General features: G+C 36.4%; 1 protein-coding gene across 3 annotated transcripts in view; it reads right to left on the reverse strand.

Annotated features, from left to right (window-relative positions):
• LOC104574775 (3',5'-cyclic-AMP phosphodiesterase 4D) overlaps positions 1-24,985 on the reverse strand; it is a 345,941-nt gene that overhangs the window by 244,097 nt on the left and 76,859 nt on the right. The window contains exon 1 of one of the 3 annotated variants that reach the window (XM_088523265.1): positions 1,642-1,972. The exons of the other annotated variants lie outside the window; for them this stretch is intronic. Within the exon in view, the coding sequence (XP_088379391.1) occupies positions 1,642-1,688 (47 nt within the window). The 5' untranslated portion in view covers positions 1,689-1,972. Of the gene's footprint in view, positions 1-1,641; positions 1,973-24,985 lie in introns of those variants that run through there. 3 annotated transcript variants of the gene reach the window in all.

The raw sequence follows: 24,985 nt of genomic DNA on the forward strand, positions 1-24,985 counted from the left end.
GTACCACAAAAGAGTCCATTAGGCAGTAAATACAAACAGCTGGTTTTTCAAAGATCCCTTTCAACAGGTTTCAAAAAGTGCTGCTTGAAAATGCTTTTGATACAAATGAAACTAAGGGGTTAAAACATTCTCCAAATAGTCTAAATTATTAAAAACCAGAAGTAGGCCAAATTCTTCGAAGACAATGGCTGCGCTTTCCTGTTTAGGGGTGGGCTGCAGTACCCTTCCCAGCGCTCTGCTAAACAAGCTGCCAGGACAGAAAGACTATACTATGTTAAATATAAAATTATTTATTAAATATAAAAGGCCTATAGGTGTTATGCTTTGAAGATGCCAACAGAAGGATTTTACATAAACTCAAATGATCCTATAGAAAGGCAGAATAAAAGGCTACAAAAAAAAAAAGAATGTGATAAAAGGAGAGACTGTGTCTACTAATTGCTTATTAAAAATTAAGCAATAACAGAAAGTGAGTCGCCAGGGCATCACAACCCCCTTGCTCCCCCCCGGGCTGGCAGCCGCGCGCTGGCCCTGCCATTGGTCCTCGCGAGGAGCCGGCTGCCTCTGACAAATGACACTCGGTGACGCGAGCGGTGGTGCTGCCAGGCACCAGCTCCTCAATTTTATGCTGTTATTCTTAAATGCAACTTGGAAATGCCATAAAAAGAACTTGGCTTCGGGAACTTAGCTAGCACATTTCCCAGGGAAAATTCTGTCTCGCATTCTTCTGCAAATTAGTTACATATACAAGCTGACTATATACTAAGGGAGAAATCTGTCAAACAAACATGCATACTGAAGCAAATCCTTCAACCTGAATGTAAATGTGATAAACTGGCTTCTAAAACACACTTATTTTTAATATTTTAAAAGACTCTTGATATAGTCAAAGAGCAAAAATTTTATGTGGAAGTGTTTTTCCTAAGTTAATATCCTTTAAACACTTATCAACACATAAATTCCAACGTAAGGAGCATGACATGATGCAATAACCACTGGTAGAATTTATAAGCAAGTTAGTTACTATAATACAGTGGGAAGAAGTTTGAAAGCAGGATTGCTCAGTGAACAAGAACTACAGATGCCTGTGGTTTAAAGAGGAAACAGATGTTTTAATGATGATAAATAGATTTTAATTCTATGTGATTGTCTTTCAAACAGCCTCATTTGAAAACCTATCATACAAAATTCATCAAACATTACTGAATTATCATATGAATGAACATTTTTTCAAATACAAATAAAGAAATAAATTACATGGCAAACAATGCATTATCATATGGAGAAAATAAGTCTTCATCAATACCTCCAAGTAATGCTAAGAAAGCACTGCAAAGAAGTGTTCCTTTCAGAAAGAAAGAAAATATGTCTCCCTGCTCAAAAGTCTTTTACCATATGAATAATAAAACATGACTACCACAATACTATTTTTATGACTTGCCTGTTTTGTAAAGGCAAAGGAATAACAAACTCGTATTACTTTATCAGCACTATTTCTGTCAGATTTTCATTTTACTCATAGCCCACTTAGTCCTCATTTGGCATTAATACAGGAAAAAACTCAGCATCTGGTAGTTGCCACAGTATTTTGCAAACAAGCATTTTGAGTTTAACAATCTGTAACATGTATTGATTACTCACCATATCCATGAATGCCTCCTAAAGGGGAAATTATTCACATGCATCATGTTCACAGATCTTCCAACATTAGCGTTTCCTTGTCAGACAGCTTTATCTGTTATGGTATTCATAGATGCATTCCAGAACAAATGCACGAGCAGCGAACAGCAGGTTTTATTGCAACTACTGTAATCCACAAAAATAAAAATGCCCAGGATCTGAAGAAAGACTTACTATAAGGTTTTCTAGGTACGTGTCCATCCATTTATGCCTCACTTGCTACTTAAGAAATATTAAATTAATCAGTATACAGAAATTGTGCGATGATGCCAGCAGTTTGCCTTGATAAAAATCCAAGCACTTTTATGTGAATTAAAGCATCTTCATATGCAGCATTTTGGACAGTTGGAAAAGGTTAGTCAAAAGATAGTTTCTTGCCAGCCACGCCAGATCAGTGGTTAGGGGGAAATGTATAACTTCATATTGCTTTGCCATGTTATCCTTCAGAAATGAATATTGCTTTTTCTTCTTTCTTAGACACATATTCATGAGCGATCACTTTAATGCAGTTTTCCGATATTGCAAGCCCAGGGAACAGGATGACGTTTAATAACCACATACAACAAAAACAAACTTCTTTCTGAATTTGATTCTGCAGGATTATTTCTTCATCTAAGAAAGAAGGAAGGAAGTAGGCTTTTTCTGCTCCGCAGGACAGGACTATAATTAGATATCATCGTGAGTATAGGATCATATTATGATCAAATTCATGTTTGCAGCCCAGCCCCATAACAAGGTTGTCTGCTCCCTTTAAGTAAAATGACTAAGCTATTGATTCTTTCACTGCAGAATCTAGTTCGAATTTGGTGTTATGCTATATATAAAACCCATGTGCATCCTTTTGTATTTTGCCAAAAGCAAGCCCAGCTTCAAGTCCCGTGCTATCTATGCATTATTCCTCTGCCGTCCTCTTCCTTTCCCCCCAATTCGGCTCCCAGAGAGCAGTCCCCTCTCCGGAGGTTGTGGTTATATATCCTTGGGAAGATTCTGGCGCCCCAGCTAGACAGAGCAGGCGATTTTAAAGCAATGCGGGCAACAGGCTCCGGCTTCCGTGCTGCTCGCAAGGATTTCCAACATACCCCGGGGACGCCGCTCGCTGCTCCGGTGCCTCCTGGCTCCCCCGCTCCGCAGCGGCCGCCCCGGAGCGCGGGGCTCGGGGGCACTTTGCAGCAGCCCGGGCTCGGGCTGCGGCGAGCGCTGCCTGCCAGAGGATGTGCTGGCGTCAAGGGGGCCCTCTAGGTGGGTTCTCCTGCCACAGCGCATCGTGCGCGCCCGCCCCGCCGCGCGCAGCGCAGCGCAGAGCAGAGCAGAGCCCGCCCGGGCGGGCCCGGCCGCGGAGCCGGCGCCGCGCCGAGCGCAGCCCTGCGCGGTGCCAAAGGAGCCTCCGCGCCGTCCCGCTCCCCAGCCGCGCTTTACTTACCCTCCTCTTTTGTTTTTAATGCCGCTGCGCTAAGGCTCTTTTAAACTTCAAGTGACCCCCGGCCTTTGGGGCAGGAAATCCTGCAGTAGGGAGCCAGCTGCCACAGCGGTGATGACATTAAAACGTGGCGTGGCGTAAAACCCTGTTTGATCAGGGGGCGGGGGGCACCGGCCGTAACACAACAAGACACCGCACTGCATGTGTTTATAGATCCTCTTTCCTCAAGCTTCCTTCTTTTGCTGTCACAGATCTGTTCTACAATACCCCAAGTTAGCCCCAGTGCAGCTGATGCCATTTTGGAGAGGGAATAAAATATTCAGCTCTTCGAATGTCACAGTGTGTGGACAGTGAAGCAGCATTTATTCTGACTCAGGAGCAGGAAGTGGACTGGTACTGCTGCGCACATCTTCACCTTGTGCATTACTGTGTGCATCATGTACCACACTTTGGAGACTTGGAGCACCAAAATATTTCAGCTTTCAAAATTTAAAGGAGCTCTAGAGACATTTGTGTGCAACGACTCTGCAGAAGGTTAGGCTTTGTTTTTCTCATTTAAATACAGCCAGGAGAGGAAAATAGACACACTGAGTTACAAACCATGGGAGTGTGAACCAGCCTCTTAGATACATGCTTTACCTGAATATTTTAAAACATTACCTCTAATTAATCGAGATCCTTCCTACTTGTTGTAGACTAGAGCCACTTATTATGAAATATTTAGTACACCAAATGCTGCACAAATCTGCACCTTCATTATTATTTCATGTTGTATCTACAACTGCATACTTGCCAGATACCTGTAGGCACTGCCAATTTCATTACTAGATTCACATAATGCCTTGAACTACCTTGAAAAAGAGAGTTTCTCAACACTTGCCTAACACTTGAAGTTCACAGACTAACTTTTCCTGCATCTTAATGCCCGGAGGAAATCAATCTATCTGGTGCTCACTAGTATATAAATATTAAATTCAGCACAATGCGTAACATCCGCTGACTCAACCAGTTTCATTCAGCAGCAGAGTTGCAGGTAGGCATATATAATGGTGCTACATAGCATTATATAGCAGTTAAGAGAACTCTTAACACAGAACAACACATAGAAGTTGTGGCTTTCAAGAGGAAGGGCAAGTTCAAACCAGGAACCTTAACCAATTGAAAAAAAAAAAAAAAAGTAACATTTCTAGTATAGGGTGACTTCTGAAGTTCCTTCAGCTCAGGCCTGTAGCATTTCCCTAATCACCTCACTTGGGAAAACGCAACATTTAAAAGCCTTTAGGGACATTATCTTTAGTAGCATCATCCTTTTGTCCTTTTGTCCTAGGTTTACGAACTGGAGAGGAAGAGGGACCTGGAAAGAGCTGGAGGGAGAAAGGGAGGCAGAGGAGAGAAGCATAGAAGAGAGGAAGAGAGCGACAAAGCCAGAGGAAACACCATCTGCCAATGATGCAGGCTGAAACCTGAATAGTCCCAGGCTTCAAGTACCTTTAGTAGGTCTACTAGTGACTTTTCCATCAAAATTAATAAGTGAATAAAATAGGCAAATTGCAGAAACCAGATTACAGTGCTTCTCTCTTCCAGGTAAATGGTCTCATGGGATGCGAGAGTGAGGGGCATTTGTCTTTTCTCTCTCCCTCACAGACCCTGTGAATCCTGTGTTCCTACATGCACAGTGTAACGTGTGTCCAAGAAGTGATGAGTGTCTGCTTATCTTGCTTTTATCAGCTTATCAACGAACTGCAAATTGCAAAGACCTTTCTCTGTCTACTTTTTTTTGGTGAGGGGTAGAGGAAATAAGAGCAAGACTGCTTTGCATCTTCATTTCTCAGTTTTCATGTATTATTTTTTCCTCCCACAGCAGTCAGATTTGCTATTACTATCACTAGAAACTTAATTAACCTCTGTTCTTTTAAACTGAAGTCCTGTAGGAGTATTTTCTTCACCTTTAAGAGCAGCAAATACAGTAATAGATAGCAGAGAAAAGGTTTGCCCTCTAGTCCAAACAATAGAGCTAAGGGAAAAGTAAAAACTGCTGCTCTAGAACTGTCAGATTTTTAAATATAAAATCAATAAGAGTAGTATATAAAATAAATCTTACAGGTCATGAGAAACAAAGTGCTCCAGGTGCACATATGACTTGCATACAAGGAAAGAGTACTCATTTTCTGGAAAGATCAGTTGATTAGTTTTGTTTTTACAAAAAGGGGGCAAAAGTCAATAAACCAATTGATTGGTGACAGTACAAAATCTACTGAGAAAAATATGTATCCATAACTGTAAAGCTAATGCTTAAAATCACACAGAGGTACTGAAAAGCCTACCCTTAATAATACTACAAAAATCTAATCATAGTTAATAATGACAATGACCTATGGTAACTTTTTGGAGACAGAATGCAAAATGAGCAGGGGAGCTCAGACAATAAATTCTGAGCAGGTGTCACTCACCAAAACACTCACCATCTGAATCGGTAATTTTGTAAAAGGACTCAAATTCGCTCAAGAATCAAATGGTTGTGGAGCCTGAAACATGCTGCCAGAGGGCAAGAGGGTCACTGTGTTAGTTTGTGATACAGACTAACATGAGAAACACATGTTGCTAATTTAAATAAGCTGCAAATGAGTTTCTTAAGATTTATAGAGTCAATTTGATATTGTTCATAAATATGAAAATTCTCTCAAAGTAAAAAATGAAGCCATGACATCTTTGCATGCATTTTTACAACCAACACAAAGACCTGAAAATGAATTGCCACTCCAATATATTCATCTGTAGTAATGGGAAAGCATACTAGTAACACACAGATTCCTATGGAGGTGATTGTTCCCTGCACTTGTAACACTTTTCTACACCTTACTTCAAATGGCAGGCTCCACTGAATGTAAGTTCTTCATGAAAAAGTATATAGACTAAAAAACCAACCTGATAAATGAAGTGGTAAGAAATTTATTCCACTGCGCACAGCTAAAGGAAATCATCCAAGCAATAGGTCTTTAGTCATAAGAATGATTAGGTGCACTGCAATTATGTTAAATAATAACAGCATACTGAGTGAAGGCACAAATTCTCCTCATCAGATGAGCTCAATAAAAGCATTTCATGAGAGTACATCAAGCCAAATAACTTAGGTTTGTCTGTTTGTTTGTTTGTTCTGCTCAGAGGGGTCTATTTCCTCTGTCATCTACCTTTGCATAGATCAGCTCCCTACTGGACCCTCTTTTGGAGTAAACCTAACCATTGTTTCTGCAAGAAAAGCCTGTGTAGCTTTAGAGTCAGTTTGTCAGCAGTACAAATAACAATATTTCTTTCCATTCTCCCATACAGTTTTTAAAACACCCTCACAGGTCTTACGTTCTCAAACATCTTTATATGTCTTCATTCCATATCACAAGGAAAAAATCATGAATCTTGGGTGTCATGATATTGAAACACCTTCCTGGTGGGCTCTGACACAGCCTCACATGATTCCAAACATTTTTCATTTAAACTGAGAAATGACCCACAGAAAAAAAATGTTTCTCATATTTGTACAGAGAAAAGTTCTAAATGAGAGCTCTGCAGGCTTTGGGCAGACTTTGCCCTCAAGGCTAGAGAGAAGGGATTGAGCCATCATTATCTCCACAAAATGAATACAATAAAATAAAATTAATAAAAGCAAACACATAGTTCACATTTGAACAAAAATCATGAATCAGGCAATGTTACTAAGAGGTTGTGACTGTCCCTTAAGAAGAAAAGAACTTATTTTGTTGAACTTTGGTTCAGAAAATGATCTGCTCAACTCTTCATGTAATTGGGCCAGAACATTCTCCATCCAAGGCACAGCCCTTTTTAAGGCCAAAGGATCTCCAGGTCAAGAATGTCAGTCTCTCTTACAGACATTAATCCACCTTTTGTCTCATTTAAAGGGAAGGAGTCCCGTTCTTGATACTTCAAAACTGTTGTGTCTGAGGAAAAAGAACCATAGCTGTGCTGCATAAGAGCATATCTGCCTAGATTGCGCAGCACTGGTCATGCTCACAGACTCATCTCTAACTCTTGTTTGAGAAAGGGTCCACATGCCTAAAAGATCTTTCTACAAATATAAACAGGAAGTTTATTTGATTTTAAACCATTTTTATGCAAAAGAGATGCAAATAGAAACTTCAGATACTTATGTTCTCTCTTCCTTCCTCTGAGCCTTTCTTTTGCCTACCTTTGCCTACCTACTGACCCACCAGTACCCTTGTCCTTAATGAAGTAAAAGTAGCTCATATTTAATAAATCATTTTGCCTACTGTATCCTGGGTTTCTTATTTATTATTGAAAGCAGACCTTGAGATGTCTGTAAGATATCACATTATTCAAATATTTGCTATTTAATATGGGGCTGACACTGACTTAATTGTTTGGATATATACCTAATACAAAACAAGAATTGACTTGCATCATGAAGCTGATAATTCTAAAACAATGACCTGAACAAAGGCAGATATTGGATACCACTGAATATTCAACACTGAATACCACTTTGGTACAACATTTAAGAAAATGTCTCTTTTCTGCACTATAAAACTTACAAGTTGAGAAAAAATATCAGTTTGACATTGTCACTTTGCTGTACTATTTATAATGCAGTATAAGGAAGTGAATACAAGTTAGATGCACTTCTAGTGAATAATCATGATCTATAATATGAAAATACTATGTACTGTTTTAATTATTAAATGGATTATTTATTATAGATTATTACACATTTTAAAGATCATATATTATTAAACTATCAATAATCTCAACAACTTTAAGGCCTGCAAAATCCAGTCATTTCAATATTGAATTTATATCAGAAAAAGGGTTATCAATTATATAACAGCATTAAAAGAAGCATTCAGTCATTGAACTTATCTTACCCCCTGCTCAGCCTAGTTTCACAGATGTAAATAAACTTTCTATTTCCTCTCATAGTTTCAGAAAGGCTCTGAACTTAAAACTTTTAAGCATTCCTCTCCTACTTCAGCTTCCCCAAGATTCTTCTATTATACTATTCCTGGTTTCATAAGCTTATTAGAAATCCTCACTACAAGACCGAGATTGCCTGTACCAGCTCTTTCAAAGTTCTTGAACAAAGATCATCCAGTCCCCTTAGTGTAAGAGCATTAACGTCTCACATTTGCTTCTATTGTAGATGTAATAATTTAAATTTACATACCTTTGCTCCCATTATCCATCATGCCTACATTTTGATCCTGAAAATTATTTTCCTAATTAAAACTAAGACAAAATAAAATAATCCTCTACTTCCTTTCACTCCAAAACTAACTCTGAAACACAGTAATTCTGTTTCTTTTCTTCTTTTCCTTTTATTTACGCAGTTTTAACTGCTTACCCCATCTTTCATTATTTTTTTGCTGGCTCACCAATCATTTTGTGAAGAAATTCATGCATCTCTTACCAAAATATCAAATCCTTGCTATCATTAACAGAATTTTTTGCAGCACAAATGTAGGAAGTTTGTATTTCCCATAAAAACAGAATTTCTGGTATTAATTATTTTTGTCATAAAGTTACAGATACTTCTGTAACTTTCTTGTGTAAGATATTTCTAATCTAATCAGTGTCTATAAGTAAGTACCTCAAGGGAGGCAGTGAGGAGGATGGTGCTGGCCTCTTTTCAATGGTGGTCACTGACAGAACTAGAGGTAATGGCCACAAACCAAAGCACCAAAAATTCTTAACAGTGAGGGTGACAGAGCACTGGAACAGGCTGCCCAGAGAGGTTGTGGAGTCTCCTTCTCTGGAGATCTTCCAAACCCGCTTGGACACAGTCCTGTGCCACGTGCTCTAGGTGACCCTGCGTGTGCAGGGAGGTTGGACTAGATGATCTCTAGAGGTCCCTTCCAACCTTAAGCATTCTGTGATTCTATGATTCTGTGACTCTATCCAAATCCAAGTACTCTTCTAGAAGATCCCTTTCATCAAGTGATAAACCAAAATAATTCTATTGCATCTACGTCTTTCTTACCTTCTCTTTGCTATATTATTTACTTCCAAATCATAGAATCCTAATCTCCATCCCTGTGGAGGGAAGGAGACATACTTGTGGAAGCATGGGTCTTACAGAATAAGATTGTCAATTGTCCAGATTGTCAATTAAGTTATTTTTCTAATTGTCTTTCACCGATGCCTTCAAATTAGTGAGTGCGCAACACCTCAGGAACCTACAAAGAACATTTTAAATAGTAGAGTGCTCCCTTCAATCTTTACACATACATATTCTATTATTCAGCACGACTGGAGTTCTGGTAATTGCATTTTGTACACAAATACCTGTTACGTCAACTGTGCTCAAAATGCATATGAATAGTTGCATACTTTTGTTTGACAACTCCTAGCATTAACAAAATGACATGCATTATAACATAAATAAATATAACTGTAGCTTGGGTTGAGGACAAAACTTAAACCTCTAATTAAAAAAAGGTTTGCAATGTGTCTTGATACTTATGTAAAAAGCACAATCTCCTCAACTTCTCTGTTTTCTGAGATCATTTAATTTGCAGAGTGCCCAATCAAAAGCTAATTCTCTTAGTGGTTTTACCTCCCAGACTGTAAGAAAAAAACTATACTTTTCTATAGCATGAGCAGATTCTCACTGCCCAGAGAATAGTATGCAGTTAGAAAGGGTGCACTCACGTATTCTGCTGGATAAAAACGTGCTATTGCTGCATGTAGCTGCAATGCATATGGCCAAATATTCAAGAATGAATATACAGTATTTAATAGTAACATAGGACCATAGATACTTGGAGTAATTGAGAGACATTTAAAAAAGAAAAAGACAAGATTTTTGTTTCAAATGGTTTACAGTCTAAATTAAATGTGAAAAAAACGGGGGAAATTACTATTCATTACATAGAAAAGTGGACTAAAATGTTCTTAGCCATAGCAGAATAATAAGCTGATTATAAAGTACTTAATGAGATTATTAATGAATATGGTCCAAATATTCCCTCTATACAAAGGCACATTTGATTTCTTTTTAATTTATTATTTGGAGAAGTACAATACAGAGCAACATGTGACAACCTAAGTAGTAAATCTCTGTTTTTTAGATTACAATACAAATTTGTATGAGCTTATAGCAGTTTTTTGTTGATTGGATCCTACTGCATTTACATCACTGAAAATGGTGAATAACCTCATTCCCATCAGTGGTGTGAGATTATAAACTAACTTTAGACTCTTGAGCTGATATGGTGCGGGAGGCCAGACACGACTCCTGAAGGCTTCAATAACAGTCAAACAGAAATTGCTTTATTGTTCTCTAAGTACATTATTTATACCGAGCTTTTCTCGTCATGGCTGCTGCTTATTGGTGAGCACTACAAAGGACAGTAGCTAGTAACAGATTTATGATTGGATGATTCTTAGCTTGGCCAGTTCCTGCTCCATGGCCAAAACCTCCTTAAACTTGTTGATAACTTTCTGCTGTCTCCATGTGAACTCCCTATCTCATAGATACACTCTAATCTTTTCAAGGTTAGCGTTCTCTGCTGAGGGAGCCAGGGATTTCACAGACCAGCTGCAATCCCTGACAATGCGGTTCAGATTAGGTTCAGTTAAGGCTAACTAACCCATGAAACATATGAGCAAATATAATATTATAATGTTCCTGGTGTCACGGTCTAAGGAAGATTCTAAAGAAGAGTCTAAATTCATCTTATGGCAAAATGTATGCATGCAAGGAAGGAACTTGGAAAACTGGCAGAGCGTGGACTGCTAACATGAGCTAACAACATTTGCCTCAAACCCATTTATTTGGCAAGTTAAATGACTCAGCAAGACCCAGTGACAGGCTGGCATCATTCACATACCTCAAGCTAGACATGTACAGCAGAATTATCTTTGGCTAGCCTTCCATTAACCTTGGAGATCAATAGCAAGGTATACTGTATTAATAGCAAGGTATACTGTATTATTTGCTTATTTGCTAAATACCAGATGTAGTCAGATTATATGTAAATTTATTTACTTTCTAGGTCTCTTAAAATATTACTGGAAACATAGGCCACTCCTGTGACATTAAAAACAAATAAATTAGTCATTTTTCGACATTTGATTATAGACAAAATTAACTGCTTGAAATTAGACTATGAGTAAATTGAAAATAAAGGTGTGCAACTGGTACAAAGAAAGCAATCTACAGGTCCACTTACATGCTTAGGACTCTTAAGCCAAGATCTCAGACTCCCTCTATTACACATGCGAAATCATCATAGAATCATGGAATTATTATGGTTGGAAAAGACATTCAAGATCCAGTCGCAATAATTGAGTCCAACCATAATCGAGTCCAGCCATCATGACCCAGCTTAATTTCATTTAGCCTTGCCAACATCACAGACATTCCTTTTTCAGTATGCTCAGCAACCAAGGCAGCACTGTTTGAGGCATCTTATGTCTGAGGCATAGCAACCACACTACTCTTGCTAAGTCTATTAAAATAGCATATTTATAGATACCTACAAAGTGCAACACACACAAAGGCTAGGAGATTTTAGCAGAATGATTAATCAAAGAAATGAATATTATCTATCTGTAACCTATTTTTCCTTCAATGCTCACTTCTCAGATTTCTTCTTTTAACTAAAGCTACCAGAATAATATTATTTCCTAATAGTCATAACTTCTCTAAAAATAAGTTTCAAAAGTTCTTATTCATGTCTGCCTTCAGATGAGATTCTCGTATGAAGACACATATTGGATAAATTATTTAATGTGAAGGAGAAGGCAAATATGATCTGGATCTCAAAGATTGCTGATGTTTCGTATTTTCGGAATTGCCCAGGTGATTTTTTGATAATTAAATAATACAAAAATGTCTGTCTATAAAAACCCTGAATATTCTTTTCCCTAACAAGCCAGCCCAAAAGCACATATTTTCTTGATTTATCTAAGAAAATTATCATTTTTCGCATCGTATGACTTAGAAGCCTGCATGTATGTGTCTGTGTGCAGACATGCAGAAACTGAACAGAAACATACTGATATGCATAGGCCACAAGTTGCTTTCTATAGTAAGTTACATTGTCCTCAAAAGTATAGAGCAGCACTAATGCTTTTATATGCTTAAATATTCTTTCTCAGCTTAATGTATATAACTGGAAAAGGAATCAGCTTCCAGCTCTCTACAGAATGATGCTGAAACTATAAATATAATTTATTATAGGTATTTTAAAACAATGAAAAGCAGTTCCACACCCAAGATCTTTCTTTTGTGGGTTAGGTAGATAATTCCTGGGGAAAGGATCTTTAGTGCCTAAAATATAAGACAGAATAATTTTGATTTATAGCTTCCTATTGCAATACTATGCTCAAACTGAAAAACTACTGAAAAGATTTCTTCCCAAAATAACACTTTATGTTGCCAAGTAAAATAAATGTGTTACCAAACTGCAATATAGCATTGTAAATAAAAAAGCAATTCATAATGTCCATTTATAACGGTCTATTTTGTCAAGCATTAATTTTAAACTCATTCCCTAAATAGAAAATTGTTGCTGGACCTTTTATACTTCACATTGCTATGTTTTATTACAACTTTATTGAATAATTTCTCAGTCTCTATAGAATATTATGTGGAGACAAAAAACATACATTTCTTTGTGATGAAGTGTGCAGGTGCCATGTTATCTGTGTGCAGGGGATTGCTACCTAAATTCAAGAACACCTCCTCCTCCCTCTCATTCTAGTTCTCAGAAAATAATATTGAGTAGTGGGCATGAAACTCCTAGTTCCATTAGCGGAACAGAAAGTACGTCCTTTCTTTCATCCTTTAAAGAGACTATAATAGAAGCTAGCTTTATTTTCTCATAAGAATGAATATTTCAGAAAGAAATCCTGAATACAGCTATGCATAGATGAGCAATGAAGTTCACTGAAAATTTCCAAACATTTTTACAACCATGGATTACAACCATGTTTGCGCATTTATAATATAAATATATAGCATAAAATTTGCATATTTTATAGGTGGCAAGTGTTGCATAAATTTATTAAAAGGTAACAGGTAGAAATTAAAAAGTGCATTGAAGCATCATATTGAACCAGCTGAATGTCTCAGCTGGGTGACCTGTTCTCACACATTCTGCTCTAGGATGCTTCCAAGGCTTAGAAGCATCTTATGTATGTCACAGTTACAATGTTTTTCATTCAGGCTTTATATATCTCTGTGTTAATGTTTTAACCCTATACAGATACCTATTCCATACCTATTCCATTCCATAATGAACCTTTAAAAACACAACACCTTTTACATAAAGTCACAAATAAGGTGCATACCAAAAAGGGTGATCAGAAAATTTTCAATACAAAGATTTTAATTTTATGACTATGCAGTACCTGATCTGCCAAACAAAGTAGTCACTTCCTGGAAAAAACATTTTCAGTCTTAGTCAGTCCTAATTTACAGGGTTTACAATGATCAATTTTCTTTCTAAAATGCTTTAGAGATGTAAAACTAGCTATATTTGCCTTAAAGGTATTTGGCATTCAATAAAAAAGTGAGTTTAAAAATAAATTCCTTCATGAAATTTAGATATGGGTATGATTATGGAATATTACTGCCAACTGCAATTAAGCATTATAGTATGCTGTTTTAAAACCGTGATATGTTTCCTGGAATAAATTTTCATGAGCCATTCATAAAATTTCTAATCAAGATGTATGCAATATGTGCAATTAAGAAGATTTTCAAATTAAAAAGTTGTATTAAGATAATAATAGAAAAAAAAATTGGATTTTCAATATAATTCTAAGCAGAGGTGAAGGTTGGACAAAATGCCAATTCTTTACGTTTATAGAGTAGTCATGGTATTTTGAGGTCAAAGAAGCATACAAGGAAGTTCCTACAACAGTTGTTGTTTAATATTACTCACAGAGTTAATATGTTCACAAATGAACTTCAGTTTGAAAACTCATCTGATAAAATTTGTTTAAATAAATTTGGATAAGCAAATATATGCAAGGAAGCTTCTTCACCTGTTCTACATTTATTGTGATGTTTTACAGGTTATTTATTAAAGACATAATATAAGATCTAAGATTTATTCCAATACTCTGTTTTCTGCACTCTGAATGTCAATAAAATTATTCCTACTGTAAGTAGTTAATGGTTAGTTGAACAACGCATCTAGACACAGCAAATAAAATATTCAAGTAGCTATAAGAAATAGAACCACTTAAACATTGATGGTTTTAGTTATGATGGTGGTGGTATTAATTTAAATAGCTGATATCTGACACTGGTATATAAAACCTAACGGTATCATGCTCATATTTATTGCAAAAGAAATTGGAACATAGGATGTATATTAAAAAAAAAACATTAAATATGAGGCCTTTTTTTAAGCAAGGTGCAAATGTATACCCTTACTTATTCACATACAGTTCACAGTTCAGGCAAATATAAGGTGGGCCAGGTGAAGGCTCCAAATCCACAAGCATTTTACCACATTTTTTAAATAGGATTTTGTAAGATTTTCAGTTATTGATAAGTCCTCTATCTCTTCCATACAATTCAATTTATCTCTGAATGTCAAAAATATAATTACAGATTTGAGGGATAAAATCATTTCCTTCTCAGATAAAAAGTAAAATAAAATCTCTGACACAAAGTCTACAATCTTACTGATAACCTCTCAAAGATCCCTCTGTACTCTCAAAGTTTCTCTCTCTGTTTTAAGTATCTTCATATGATAACCATTTTGCCAGAGAACAACATAAACATACAAAAATCCCAGAGAAAACCTGCAAGACACAGATTAAACATTTACTCTTTTTTTCCAAAGCACACAGCTAACTGTACATAAAAGTTATGTAAATTTCAGAGTTTTCAAACAATTTATAAACATACATGAAAGCAGAAAAACTACTCATGTAGACTACTATTGCCAGAGTGTCTGAACATGGACTGGCAATCATTCAGAAAGATGCTGTTAAATGATGACAGCATTATTCCAGAACAGCAATGATTCGAAACACTCGGTTTTTATACAGAAATTACAAACATCTGAAATAACAAAAGTAGAAACCCCATATCCATCACGTACATAAGATTCTTGAGGAACTGAATAGAGCAAACAAGACTCCAGTGCATGGATGTGCTGCAGCTTGACACATGTGGCAAAAAGGAAACTAAAAATGTGTAGGAAAACGTACCTAATCTCAGGAAGAACTGCTGGTTGTGATTTTTTTTAAATGTACAGTGACAAACAATGTCTTAATGGCCAATATTTCTACTGAGCTGAAGGTCAGACTGACAGCATTTCTCTTTTCCATTTTCCATTTATAATTGTCTTTCTGGTACTGGTGAACTTCGAAAATCAGTAGAATGTCTTTTGGATGAGTAGGAAGAATGAGAAATTGAAAATACAAGTAAGTAGTTTATAAATTTTCTTCAGATTGGTCCTTAGGACTTGCCATAATGTATATAAAGTAGTATAGGCTATAGTTTTTAAAACCAGAAGAGCTCACTATAGGAGGTAATTCTGATTATTAAAAGAGTAAAGGTCAGTAAAATCTATCCTGGAATTTCCTTCATCTAATCCCAAAAACCTGAGTCTTGAATATTTTTTAGAGAATTAATCTGGATAGAGTTAAAATGATGGAAAATTCATCTAACAGGTATGTAATTTGTTTCATAATATCTCTTCCATATATTTTGTGATATTACACACTGCTAACTTAAACGGTGATGGAATACTGCCACAGATTTTACTGCTAGCTTAAAAAGCATTCTCACATTATGTGTTTTGGCCTTGTAGTCTCTTGTATCCTTCTGCCATTTATATCCAATAATTATATATTTTATGGGCAAGGCCACTGTTACTGAATACTGCCAGCTGAAAGTCTTGGTGCAAATCTTTTGTAATACAGTCTGTTCTGTTTGAGTAACACTCAACCAGAGCAACCAAAAGAAAACTTTCCAATAAGCTGTATCTCTATTATAAGCATTTACCAACAACTGCTGTACAAGTAGGAACAACTGGAACTGACTTTTTATATTGCTGGCAACTAAAATTAGCTCTCTTGATTGTCTCATTGTTCTGGAAAATATAAGTTCCTCTATTCACTATGATCCACAAATTATTGTTAATCTGCCTTGAAGAGTGAATATCTTAATCAGATGAAGCTTATGGACTGTTTTCAGTCTTATATTTGTACTTAGTAGTACTTAATTCCAATTTGGTTCTAGCCACACAAGCAAGACCACTCACCTTCAGTGTAATTTTTATTACATTACCAACCTGTTTTTTTCTTACAGCATTCATATAGAATTTCCTGCTACACTTTAATTTCTGATCCCTCTTCTATCATAATCATTTTAGCACTTTCTAGCTTTTATAGTGTGGTAAGTGAACAGCCATGTATATTTATATTCATATAAATAAAAATAAATGAGTCAGATTTTAATTTTAAAGAAGCAGCATATCAAGGAATGAGTGTGTACAAAGTAATACCATTTTTGGTTTGGTAATCAAATGACTCCTTCCATCACAACCAAGCTCAAAGGAAATCCTGAATGGAGGCTTTATGGTACTACCTGCCAAATGAAGTAGCCCACTAAGAGACAGAAGCCCAGCATACTATAACATACTATATACCAAAATGGAATGTCAATAGAACTTGTTTTAAAGTGAAGCTGCAATAAAACACATTATACTTGTAAGGATCATCCGACTAAAATCACTGCCAAGAAGACTTGTTGCCTGGTTAACTAAAAAAGATAAAAAGTCTGTATAAAAAAATGTCCAAGAGACTTATTATGGAACTAACTCTATTGGCAGTAATTTTGCTTCAAATATTTCTCATTTAATAATAACTAGGTAACATCATCAAAGTATTTGCAATGCCCCCATATATAAATAAATATTTTCTGCCATATAAAGGAAATACAGCTACAAAACACTGAGAAATCTGAAAGTGCTTAGTCAGCTACAGAAATTATGTTTTTAAGCTTCACATTGATATATACAGGACACTACACCTTTGGGTTATCTTTACTTATAGGACTATAAACCTTTTCACCTTGTTTGACACCTGACATATCAGAACACTCATCCAAATATCCAGCATTTCCAAAAGCATTTTTCTGGGGGCAGGTGGGGGAAATGGAAGCGGGGGGCACAGGGACGGAAATGCCAATCATCGTTTATAATTATTACTATTTCAGCTTTGAGACTTTGAAGCCCCCACTCAGATTCAGCTTTGATCAAAACACACATATAAAAGGAAGACTGACTTAACCACAGGCAGAGTAGCTACCCGCTCCAGCACCATAGTCATCCTGGGTATATCTAACCTCCCAAAGGAATGGCCAGCCAGGAGTAGGCGGGCACAGGAGCACCGACTGCTCTTCGGCTTTTCTCTGCAGATCTGCATCTCTCTCAAAGATGAAATTCAGATAAGTTCTTTCAATAATTCACTCTAAAAATCACTCACAAAAGCCTTATGGACCATGCTGCATGAGGCTTGGTTTCCTCTGACACAGAAAGTTTTGCCACCAAAACGTCACTGAACATCCTCACAACACACCCTGAGACATTTAACCAGTTAAGTGGGCTGTGGTGCAGGCTGCTTAATTTTTTGTTATATCAAACACTTTGAACTAAACAAACAAACAAAAAATACTAATGATCTTGTCATAGCAGAGCCCAGCTGGAATCTGGAGTCAAATGCTTTGCAATCGGAACATGTTTCACGTGGTCTAGAAACCTGAGCACCTTGGGGCTCTCTGCGTGCCCATGGAACGAGCATCACACTCTAGAACTGATGCATTCTGCCCTGTTAGATAGATGACTTCTTCATTTTTCACTGAATTCATGCTAAATTCAATCTAACAGCAAAGGTTTAAAATAGACTAAGGTCAGGATCCAAATGACACAAAATTAAACTGAAATGCTTGATATCTTTACTTAAGACAAAGGTTCTTTCAGCATAGACAGTGAAGACTATCTCCTCTAATTTTGTTGGACAGGTTTAAATAAGTGATTTAAAGCTCCAGTTTTAATTATGATTTAAATTAACAAGTGGAAATAATGGTTTAAATAATTGATTTATATCTTGCTTTACCTTTGCACAGTTATTTTCCTAAGAAAGGTCAATTCCCTTTCATTGCTATCCATTAAAATGTGTTAACTTGCAGTCAAATGTAGCCTTTACATTAAAGTTCAAGAAGATGAACAAGAAGACTCTATCCCTATGTATGTATATATACACTCACATTACACCTAGTATAGAAGACAACACTATACCTACATATATGTTAAGTAATCACATAGAATACTATATATTTAATTTTTTTACTAGTACTTTACGATATTCAAATCTTCAGTTTCACCTATTTGATTTTGATAATAATTAATCTTAATATTCAATGTTTCTGGAAATCAGCTTTTGACAGGAAACTGAAATTCGATTGCAATACAAAAAAAGAGAAATTTACAGTATTTGTTACTATTTAAAATTATTACATAGTACTTATTTTAAAAGTGGCAGATGGGAACTACAACTGGCATGCAAATAACAGAATCTATATCAAAAGATTCATTTTTGTTCTTCCAGATTTTAGAATTGAGATTCAGACCTTTTTAAATTATTAGAAGGAAATTAGTTCCTTCACCTTGATGGCTACAAATCAACTTTTCAATTTTGACAAGAGCAATCTGAATTAACAATTTTTTGTTCTTTTGAGCAGTGAAGGGGGCACAGTTTGTTGCCAGTCTAGCATTGAAGCTTACTGATTTTTAGTTCTCAGTTCAAGCAGCTGGCTAATGTTTTAACATTTTGTTAAAATGGGCAATTAACTTGGGCAATACATATATGATTCCTGAATTCATCTTTAATTATTTTGGTAATTTTGCATTCTGTAGTTATGAAATGATACTCGTGAAACAACGGATGAAAATGATTTACTATAATCTTCATAAAAAGAACTCTTAATTCACATGGCACATTCATATTGCATGGAACCTATAAAAGTGAATTGACATCTGTCTGAAAACTATTCCTTTATATATTATTCTAATCAGACTAAATTGGATGAGATTATTTTCAATCAGTTCAGATCAGATTCTGCAAACATTCAGGGATATCTGGGGTTATCTTCAGCTAAAAATAGACGGAATACTACTTGTTAAAATTTAGAACATTCATTCAATAATTTAATATGCTCGCAAGGTTTCCTTTTTATAAATTTATAATTTGGAGATATTTGTCACTTTTAAAATGAAGTCTTTAGATACTTTTGCAGAATCAAGAAAAATGCTTTCTTGAACTTTTAAGTCGTAGAATAGTCATATGAGCAATATATGCAGAATTTAATTATCGTTTCCAGTGTTGAGCCACAGCATGGTATATTATTATTCTGGGAAGAAAGCTAACAATCATAATTCTCAGTTTTGGCCTTAATTTCACAGTGGATACACAAAGTAGAAAATGAGTTATTCTTAAATAAAACATAAAATTCAATGAAGTTGACATCATGAAGTGAAAAACTAATAATACCTACAAACCTCTCTATTCTAGTGATGATCACATTTTTACAGCTCAGACGTATAACACATTTTATAAGCCTTTGTTTTGTTCCTTAATGTAACACTTTTGCAAGATAGTGATAAATGGCAGTCAGCCCTAGTAACAATCACTTCTTTGATAAAATATTTCTTTACCAGAGGGTTCAGTTCAATAGGAGAACAATTACTGCCTGATTGTTTATGGCCCCAATAGCTCCCTTTTCATCAGAATGTGTAGAGGAATCTTCCCTGTAATTGGTAATATGGTTAAAATACATTAATATTTGACACTAATTTCTACACAGTAATTCAAGAGATGTCATTTGAAACATTACCAACAATTTTGGAAGTGATATAAAAAATCTTATCTGGGAAAATTTCATGTTCATGACAAAACTTAATAACACTATAAACTGATATTCCTTTGAAAAACATTTTACCTATTCTTGGTTTGCTCTTTACAGTCAAAATACAGAGTTTAATTAATGACTGGTCCTTTTGTAATTACCAGTTTCACTCAATGCTTCTAACTTTATTCGGACAAAATTAAAAGTAACCAGTTCCCACTGAACTGAAACTCATTACACAATCATAAGACAATTTCCTCTAGCACTTTCTCAAGCTCTAGAAGCTTTGACCCAGAAGCTTTGATGCCAAACAATACTGCTCAGTGAAGACTTTTCTGTTCTAGAAAAAGTCATTTAATACATTCTAAATCTTATTGAGAAATGCACACAGTATGAATGAATACAATGCTAAATTGCTAACTATTTTTCAGATTCAGCTGATTAAGCCATACTTTTTGAAAAATTTGGAAAAAAAAAGAAAGAGACAGAGATATCAGTGATATAATTTAGCAAGGTTATCAAGGCACTTCACACCTGCTTCCAAGAAACTATGGCCGATCTCTTTCTGAATACAACTAATTATTTCAAATATTTACATTTTGGCTTCCCACGCTTTTAATCTTTTGTGTCTGCTTAGCTGGAACTGAAAGTTTCAATATGAAAAATAGACTGAAGTGTATAGGAATGAAAGTGGAAACAAAACATTTCCAGCAAAGCTTTTCTAATTGACTTTTTTAACCAATTTTGCCAGGGATGGAATAGTAGTACAAGGACAGTTTTCAAATTTTCTTGAAAAAAAGAGGATTCTTTTTTTTGTTTATTTGTTTCGTTTTTTTTTGTTTGAGTTTTTTCGCTCCCTTTGTGTCACGGAAAGTATATAATAATTTCCTTCACAGCCTTTATTGCGAGTTAAGTTTTTCTCGGCATTGTAGCAGTCTACCACGCTGTTTGATGATGAAGACTTAACAAGAGTATCAGGGTTTCATCAGCTTTATGACAAAGTAAGATTATTGTAAAAACATATATGCGCAAATATATATGTGCAAATCTTTGTATGTGCTTCCCCAGTCCCTTTTTGGTTCTAAACTTGCATTGAGAAGTGCATTTGAAATATCTGATTGCCAGAAATACTGTTTTCTGAAACAAATGTCCACGAGACGTTTTATACAAATCTTTGGCAGGAGTAACTATGACTCTCTTAAGGGAACCATAGTTACAACCTGGGCTTAGCTGCAGAGACAGTACCTCCCCGCGGTTCCTGCCAGACCCCGATTTCCATCGGGTGACTGAATCTGTCTCTGCCCCAGGATATAGTTGCTCGCGCCCTGCTGAGTAGTGGTCGCCGGCTACTCAGCAGTATTCAAGGTGAAAAGCGAAAATTATCCCAGTTGAATTATTGGGCCGTAGCCCCGTGCCTCGGGGTTTTCTCTAATTTGGCATCCCAGGTTAACTTGGGGGCTGGTTCTCCTGGGCTATACTGAACCCCCATAGACGATGTTCCAATCCCTGGGGTCCGGGATCGTGCACTATGTCTCGGTGGCGACTCAAACCGGAGAAACCTCCTCTGAGGGGGCCAGGATAAATCCTGTGTGATTACCATCTACTCCTGAGTCTAAGGTCCACCTTACTGGAATATTGACATTTTATAATTCAGAATTTGGCGACTGGGGGGGGGATATCCCTGCTACCCCCGCTAACTTGGATTGTTTGAAAGATCTCCCGGAGGTGTATGAGATGCTGGTAACGGTGGCCACGCCTCAAAAGGTGATTGAGGAGGAGGCGCGGACACCAGAACGACCATCTCCCCCTGGTGAAACAATCCGTACGGAATTGGCTACCCCTACCCTGGCAGCCGTGGGAGGAGCGACCGAGGTTTCGACCCCGGTCGTGAAGATCCCCCAAGATCATCCTGCATGTCCATGCTGTGGCGCTAGGGTAGGAAAAATTACGGCTTTGCATGAACACCTGAGGAGGGCGCATGGTCGGAAGAGAGTTCTTTACCAGTGTTCCCGATGTGGGAAAACTGGTGATAAACATCACAGTATTGCGTGCCAATGTATTTCCAAATGTAGTGCACGCTATCTGTAATAAACCTTTCTCTCTGATATTTTTTTAAAATCTGAGAGGAGAGGAAAACATGACTTTGTTTCATGAGCTAACACTTCATAGCATGAAGTAGCCGTTTCTTTGGTGTATTTTAAAGAGTTTCATTTTGTTCCATACACAACTTTCAACTGTACTAACTCCCATTAGGAAACTCACATATCAGTAAGGATATTTTCTAAGTATTTCTGTAGCTATTGCCTGAAAATGTGTTTCTGATTCATTACAGATTTCATCTGCATTTTACTGATTGTGAAGATGGATATGAATTATTGTTGCTTTGCGATGCCTGTGGAAAATTGCTTATCTTTATTCATTATTATAAAAAGTAATAGGACTATGCTTGTTGTGACAACTGCCCCATCAGCTTCCAGAAGTTCCCACTATTGCTCTGTTAGTGGGTGAATCCCAAGGTTTAAAAAGTTTGTATGTTTAGCTGTTTTGGTAGGCTGCCAGACTTTTCTGAGGAACACCATCAGCAGAAGGGAAATGCTATTTTAAGCAGTATAACTCAACTAAAACTGAGTAGAACTTATCAGCAGTACTTCTCTAGTCAGAGGGCTTTCACATTCAGCTGAACTTTAAGAAATTTCATGGATTTGCTGAAAACAGAGACATTAGGAACTTTTGAACGTATTTTTGTTTGTAACATTTTGTATTATTTAAGAAGCTATTTCAGAAGCAAAAAGGAAAATAAAAGATAAAACTAGCACACAATACATTTTACACATTCGGCTATTAAGTAAAAAATTCACAATGCTTTTAGGTAAAGAGTGAGAAGAAGCTGCAACCTCATTTTAATATCCATTCTGTTCTAAATTTGTACATTCTATATCCTCCAGTCTAATGGGAGAAGTGCACAGGGAAAACAGCAGGAGAAAATGCATCAAGTATAAAAGAGGATAAGATAATTATCTTCCTTTGTTCTGTAGAAAGTGAGGTTTGACCCACTGTTGTCGCTAAGTGCTGAACAAACCAAGGAAGTGCTAGATCACTTCTGAGTTTCAGGCTGTCATTTCAGAGATCCCAGTCCCTGCTGGTCCACTGCTAGAAGAGTAAGTTGTGTTGGGAAAAAATATCATTTAAATGCAGTTAAACCACTTTTAACCACTTAGGTGACGGAAAATGAGGGATTGCTGATCATGTTTACTTGACTTTATGGCAATGAATTTACAAAAGTTGGGTTTGTTTCAAACAAAAATGAAAACATCAACCCATTCTCCCTGCAAAACAGATTTCTCTCTTATTTTTCCCAGCTAGACATTGAATACTTACAACCCATATTCACTCTGTGAAAACACAGGTGACACTATTTTGCCTCTGCCTTAGAGTCCAAGAGACTCCAATGAAGATGTTTCTCATCTCCTTTTCCCCTTTCCTGCTTGACTCGGTATACTTGAATGTAAAAATTGGAAAAATAACCTTTCTAGAATCTGCATTTACCTAAGATAACAGGAATGAGAGCAAAAGTTTCATGGTAAATTGCATTCTATTACATATAGATTACAGGTTACTCTTTGAAATTGTATATAAAGTAGTATACAGAAAGAAAATATAACAGCCACTAATGAAATAACAGAGACTATTTCCACAGCATTTTAGCAGAGTAAGGGTGTACATTTACAGAGGTCTATTTAGAGAAAAAAAAACAATATCACAGAAAGATTAATCAGGACACTAGTTAGTAAGATTCTTAAATTTCCTTTTGAGTTATATGCAATTTAGGAATGTGCTATCATTACTTATTGCCTAGTAAAACTGTCATAGGCTCCTGAAACCTCCTAACCTAGATTTTTCTGAATTTTTGATTTTTTTTTTTAAGCGGAGTAGCAATCAATGTACACCATCTGGTGAGAGACCCAGAGGCAACATAAATGATGCAGTATAACAATGTGGAAAAGTGTTTTTCATCCCTTCTAGATTATTCAGGTTGCCTCTGTCACTTCCTCCTTTTCCTCTCTTCCTTATACCCGAATGTCATCTCCCTGGTAACTTCTGCTCCTACCTCCTTTCCGATCATTCTCTGTGAGTAGCACCTGCTCCAGCTAATAAACGCAGAGAACTTGGCTATGGATACACCAGCAGAGCAAGATGTTCCCAACAGCACTATTAAGTAAACTCTCATTCTTCAGAGCTGAATTCAGCATTACTTAATGCTGTATATTTCATTGAAATACATATTTTCTCTTTCTTCAATATTTTATTGAGAAGGATATATACTGCAGCTCTGCCACCTTAGCTCAATGAGGACACGTCAAAATCATCTGCCTGTCCCTCATGTATTCCCAAAACATGGAAATTTTCCTTTCACTGTCTTCACAAAAATTACATATTTGATTTTTATGATGCAAACTGGACACTCAGGGTCATAGCATTGATGTGGGAAGGATTTGTTAACACAAATATATGCGCTTTTGGAGTTGTTTTTTGAAACACAGGCAGATTTGCAGTGAGATTATCATTAGAAGCATTTACTATTTCTTCTGCAAATGGTAACAAAATGTCTGTTTTAAAATTGAGAATTTTTCCCTATGCCGTGCATCTGTGTTTTTGTACGTTTCATAAATATAGTTAGAACAGATATGACAGTTCCAGCTCCTACTACTGAAATCCAGTTGCTTGCAAAGATACGCTATTTCTCACAGAAGATTCTAACAACAAGAATAACATTGTATTGGAAGTTTCTTATATATTTTCAGACTTTTTAATCCAGAAGGATCTAAACACCTTTTGCTTATTCTGTGCCTTGGGCTTTCCTCAAATTAATGCAATATAGCTTGTAATTGGCTAAACTGTGTCAGACACATGACAAACCTCCAGGCCAGCCTCAGCACAAAAACTATGCTGTGATATTCCTCATTAATATGACAACAAAGTGATAG

This window comes from Tinamus guttatus, unplaced genomic scaffold (genome assembly GCF_059628265.1).
Source record: "Tinamus guttatus ecotype Peru unplaced genomic scaffold, ASM5962826v1 Tinamus_guttatus_pri_ptg000173l, whole genome shotgun sequence".
Lineage (NCBI taxonomy): Eukaryota > Metazoa > Chordata > Aves > Tinamiformes > Tinamidae > Tinamus > Tinamus guttatus.